Genomic DNA, 6,000 nt, shown 5'->3' on the forward strand with positions numbered 1-6,000 from the left:
TTAGTTTATAACATAGATATCATACTTTGGCAGTACAAGAGTTTCTCCTTCAGCAGATATGAACATTATCACAGCAGGAGGGCCAATTTCTTGTTTCCATATCAATAAGTGTCTTATATTTTCAAAACATTTCACAAGATGAGGCTGTGGGCCAGAAACAAATGTCAATAACATTATAAAATTCTGACTTGGTTGGATAATAACATTGCTGAACAGAGAATAATGAATGATTTTACCTGTACACACTCAGGATTTCTGCTATCAGATAGAATATCAAGAAGTTCAGCATTGCTAAGAAAGTAAAATCTTGGGAATATCATTCTTTTAGTTTCAAGATAGTCCTGTCCAGATTCAAAAGAAATACAATTCAGAGTGTATGTTTAATCATGATATGAATTACATTATCATTTGTGCCTACATTTATGTATAAAAGCCACATTATTAAAGTTTCAGTATACACAGTAGTATCAGTCAAAACAACATATTTATACATACTTATACATGCTCAACAAAACTTATACTTAAATTACTAACAAAAAAAAAAACTATAACTAAAGCAATTTAAAACAAAAGCAAAAAATCCAAGTCTTACATACATGCACACACACATATTATTGATCATTAATAAAGCACCGTATTTTAGTATTATCATCATTGCTTTCCAGCATTCCCAACTTTCTGCTCTTCTCCTATCCTCCTGGAGAATAAGTTGTCATTTCAGCAGGCCACTTCACATTCTACTATACAGGGAAGTCCGGTATTTCCACCCCTACCCACAATTTATCTGTGTTCACATCAATCTTAAACTCTTCTTTTCAGAGGAAGAGATATGACTCACTTATGTGGGTAAACTATCCCTGTTTTACTTACTACTCTCCTATATCTTCAATTTCTTGTTTGCAACAGACTTTTTAAATTATCTCATTAAACATATACATTATACACACATACACACACATATGGGCAGAGAACTTTCTGTAGATTGTAACTGCCATATGTGGGTATTCTGGAGGGCTAACCACTAAGACTTATGTTCAACAAGCAAAAGGGATGAATGTCTGGGAAAAAAATCTTGGTTTATGAAGTAAAGTGAGTATGTCCACCACAAATCTCAAATATTGAAACCAGTTTTTAAAGATATGCATGGTTAGCTGATGTTTTAATGTACTGGAAATATAAAAATATATGAACCAATAACTTAATTTATACAATCATCAAAATATTCAACTTCTGCTGATTTTATCAACTTAACAATAGTTGTGGTGCTAATATAGATAACATTCATTATTAACTACTTTCTTTGTGCCAGCTCTTGTGCTTTAAATTCATTATCTCATTTAACACAAAAATCCCTCAAGGTAAGAGTTATTCCCAGTTTAAAGTTAAGAAAAACTAAGCACTCAAAAATTTGATACTTTGCCTAATGTCATCTAGATTGATTCAACCACTTTTTTATTGTTTTTAATAGCATTTTCATTAACTTATATATGGTGAGAGTTTGAAATATTGTTGGCTGCTAGAGTAAAGAAGAAAATCTACATGGGAATTAGTTTCTGTAGTGCATTACATTTTGCAGGTTAAATGATTCTCCACTTCACAATTGCTATAGTTTTACCTCAAGATTTTTCTTTATATATTCAAGATGTATATTGCAATTTTGCAGAATTTCAAGGACTCCTGCAGAGGTAGCTATGTGCAAAGCATCCAGTTTGTTGTGCATTTTTAACATGATTTCTTTCCACATGGAAATGACTTGAGAGAAGAGTTTTGCTTCTGCTGGGAGCTGCCTTTAGAAAGAAAATTTGAGATAATTTTGTTTTTGAAGGGGCTATAATTAAAATCCATAACCTAGATGCATTTGCCACTGAATATTGTTCAATTTAGGGCTTCCCTGGTGGTTCCAATGGTAAAGAATCCATCTGCGGAAGACCTGGGTTCAATCCCTGGGTTGGGAAGATCCCCTAGAGGAGGGTGTGGCAACCCACTCCAGTATTCTTACCTGGAGGATCCCCATGGACAGAAGAGCCGCTGGGCTACAATCCATGGGGTCGCAAAGAGCTTGGACAAGACTGAGCGACTAAGCACAGCACAGCACAACATTGTTCAATTTATAAAATGTACTGAGATTATATTTTTGCTGACCAATCACTAACTAAAGATTTTTTTGAATGTCTATTATGTACAAGTGATGTACTTGGTAGGGAATACTAGGGTAAATTAGACATACATTCATCATTTAATAAGATAATATTAACACTGAGTCAGAGAGAGAAGATACATACATACCAACTTCTATATAAAATAAGTTGAAACAATCTGCGTCCTACAAAATGTAATAAAACAAAGGGCTACTGAAATCCTAGAAAGGAAATGCAATTTGGGGAGAGGTTTTGGGGAAGAAGGTATTTGATCCGAGTGTTAAAGAAGAGAACTGCAGAGAGGGCACTAGGCTTAGGAGCAAGAATATAAAGGCATGTATAAGAAAATCCGAGTTCTATTAGTAATTATTTAATCTTAGAAGATTAGGAAATGTAAAGCAGGTTCAACATAAGTATAGAAATTTTCCTTTACAGATTATCATTATTTTCCCTCCTTGGAACAGAGAAGCAAACTCCACATATGGCATGGTAATCTAGTGATATATTGAGTTTTGTTGCTATTGCTGTTGGAGTTTAACAAAGGAAGTGTTTTCAGGAAGTGTGTTTCAGAGGTTCTTTCACTTTCTCTGCTCACGCAATTTCCCTCTCCCATCCTACCCAGCTCCAATCTGAATAGCTTGGAGGTTGAGGTGGAGAAGAAATTGACGGGAAAGACTTAAAAATTTTTTTTAATTGGAAAATAGTTAATTTACAATGTTGTGTTAGTTTCAAGATACACCAAAGTGATTCAGCTATACATATACATATATCCATTCTTTTTCAGATTCTTTTCCCATACAAGTTATTACCAAATACTGAGTTATCTACGCTATACAGTAGGTCCTGAAAAGTTATGTAATATATATATATCGGTTCAGTTCAGTCACTCAGTCGCATCCGACTCTTCGTGATCCCATGAATCACAGCACGCCAGGCCTCCCTGTCCATCACAAACTCCCGGAGCTTACTCAAACTCACGCCCATTGAGTCGGTGATGCCATCCAGCCATCTCATCCTCTGTCGTCCCCTTCTCCTCCTGCCCCCAATCCCTCCCAGCATCAGGGTCTTTTCCAATGAGTCAACTCTTCGAATGAGGTGGCCAAAGTACTGGAGTTTCAGCTTCAGCATCAGTCCTTCCAATGAACACCCAGGACTGATCTCCTTTAGGATGGACTGGTTGGATCTCCTTACAGTCCAAGGGACTCTCAAGAGTCTTCTCCAACACCACAGTTCAAAAGCATCAATTCTTCGGCGCTCAGCTTTCTTCACAGTCCAACTCTCACATCCATACATGACCACTGGAAAAACCATAGCCTTGACCAGACGGACCTTTGTTAGCAAAGTAATGTCTCAGGAGGAGCCAAGATGGTGGAGGAATAGGACGGGGAGACCACTTTCTCCCCTACAAATTCATCGAAAGAACATTTGAACGCTGAGCAAATTCCACAAAACAACTTCTGATCGCTAGCACAGGACATCAGGTGCCCAGAAAAGCAGCCCATTGTCTTCAAAGGGAGGTAGGACAAAATATAAACGATAAAAAGGGAGTCAAAAGAGCTACGGACAGAGACCCGTCACGGGAAGGGAGTCTTAATAGAGGAAGTTTCCAATCACCAGGAAACCCTCGCTCTGGCGGGACTGGGGGAAGTTTTCGGCAATCTAACTGGGAGGAAAAATTAAACAAGGCCCACAGATTACGTGCCTAAAAGCAACTCCCAGCAGAAAAGTACCCCAGACGCCCGTACCCGCCAGCAACAAGCGGGGGTGGAACGGAGAGGAGCGGGCGGCATTGCTTAGGGTAAGGACTGGCCCAAAGACCCTGAGAGCAATCGGAGGGAGCTTTTTTAAACTGTGGGATAGCAAGGGTCAAAATTAACCGGCCGAACACACTGCCGGCGGTTCGCAAAACAAAGGGACTGAGAAACTCCAGAGAAGAGCCGGCCCATCCCTGCTGGGGGGGCGGGGGGAGGGCAAACTCAGCCCCTGAGAAGCCACCCCCTCCCACACTGCAAACAGGCCCCCGGTTCCTATCTAAAGACTTCCTGAGACCCGACTGGCGGCGCGCGCTGGGTCCACGGAAGGAAAAAGCGCGCCATACCCGGGGAGAGTGTGCCCAAGCCTCTGGCTGCCTGAACTGCTCAGGCCAGGGAAGGCACAAAACGCAGGCGTAACCGAATCCGCGCTTTTGTGGAGTACCCGAAAACTGGAACCGCACTCAACGCAGGGCCCGCTCCATGTAGAGCAGCTGGGAGCCTGAGCAGTGTAGACGGGGAAAGCACCGACACCCGTGAGCAGGGCAAACCCAGTGTGGCCGGAACACGGTGAGCGCTATCCACACAGAGCGGTATCTGTCTGCAGCGCCCCGCCCTCCCCGTAGCAGGACTGAACTGAACTAGAGAACCTAAATAAGAGATCACCTCCGCCCGCCTGTGTCAGGGCAGAAATTAGACACCGAAGAGACGGCAAACAGAAGCCAAATAAACAAAGGGAACCGCTTCAGAAAGGACCGGTGCAACAGATTAAAATCCCTGAAGGTAACACCGACTACACCGGAAGGGGCCTATAGATATCGAGAAGTGTAAGCTGGAAAGAGGAGCTATCTGAAATTGAACTGAAACTACACTGACCGCAACAACTCCAGAGAAATTCCTAGATATATATGTATATATTTTTTTTAATTAAAAAAAATTTTTTTTCCTTTCCTTTTTTTTAATTTTTTATTTTTTCTCTTTTATTTTCTTTTAAAATTCCCTATTACTCCCCCATTACTCCTCAACTTTCATTTTCATATATTTTTACGATTTTTTTTATTAGGAAAAAAATTTTTTTTTTCTTTTTCTTGTTTTTCTCTCCTATTTCCTTTTAAAGTCCTCTAATACTCCTCTATTATTCCTTAATTTTCATTTTCATTTCACTATAACCTTGCCAAAAAAAAAAAGAGAGAGAAACCCTATTTTTAAACCGAACTTCATATACATTTCTAAATTTTTTGTGTGTTTTTGTTTTTAAATATTGTATTTCAAAGAGTCTAACCACTACACTAGATTTTTAATCTTTGTTTTTCAGTATGTGATATAAATTTTGGACATTTAAGAATCCAATATTCAGTTCCCATTTCTATTCAGGAGTGTGGTGATTACTCTCCCACTTTTGACTCTCTGTTTTCTACCTCAGAACACCTCTATTTCCTCCTTTCCCCTTTTCTTCCCAATCCAACTCTGTGAATCTTTGTGGGTGTCTGGGATATGGAGAACACTTTGGGAACAGATAACTGCGTAGATCTGTCTCTCTCCTCTTGAGTCCCCCCTTTTTCTCCTCCTGCTCATCTCTATCTCCTTCCTCCCTCTCCTATTCTTCATGTAACTCTGTGAACCTCTCTGGTTGTCTCTCACGGTGGAGAATCTTTTCACCATTAACCTAGAAGTTTTATTATCAGTGCTGTATAGTTGGAGAAGTCTTGAGACTATTGGAAGAATAAAACTAAAATCCAGAGGCAGGAGACTTAAGCCCAAATCCTGAGAAAACCAGAAAACTGACTACATGGAACATTAAGGAATAAGAGACCATCCAAAAGCCTCCATACCTACACCAAAACCAACCACCACCCAAGAGCCAATAAGCTCCAGTACAAGACATACCACGCAAATTCTTTAGCAATGCAGGAACATAGACCTGAGTGTCAACATACAGGCTCTCCAAAGTCACACCTAACACAGAGACCTATCACAAAACTCATTACTGGACACTCCATTGCACTCCAGAGAGAAGAAATCCAATTCCACGCACCAGAACACTGACACAAGCTTCCCTAACCAGGAAACCTTGACAAACCAATCGTCCAACCCCACCCACTGGGTGAAAC

At 40.1% G+C, this 6,000-nt stretch overlaps 1 protein-coding gene across 1 annotated transcript in view; it reads right to left on the reverse strand.

Annotated features, from left to right (window-relative positions):
- DNAH14 (dynein axonemal heavy chain 14) overlaps positions 1-6,000 on the reverse strand; it is a 400,834-nt gene that overhangs the window by 236,375 nt on the left and 158,459 nt on the right. The window contains exons 23-25 of the mRNA XM_070474451.1: positions 1,616-1,787; positions 237-341; positions 26-144 (exon numbers count right to left, since the gene is read on the reverse strand). Of these exons, the coding sequence (XP_070330552.1) occupies positions 26-144; positions 237-341; positions 1,616-1,787 (396 nt within the window). The remainder of the gene's footprint in view (positions 1-25; positions 145-236; positions 342-1,615; positions 1,788-6,000) is intronic.

Source organism: Odocoileus virginianus, chromosome 11 (assembly GCF_023699985.2).
Source record: "Odocoileus virginianus isolate 20LAN1187 ecotype Illinois chromosome 11, Ovbor_1.2, whole genome shotgun sequence".
In the NCBI taxonomy this organism is placed as follows: domain Eukaryota; kingdom Metazoa; phylum Chordata; class Mammalia; order Artiodactyla; family Cervidae; genus Odocoileus; species Odocoileus virginianus.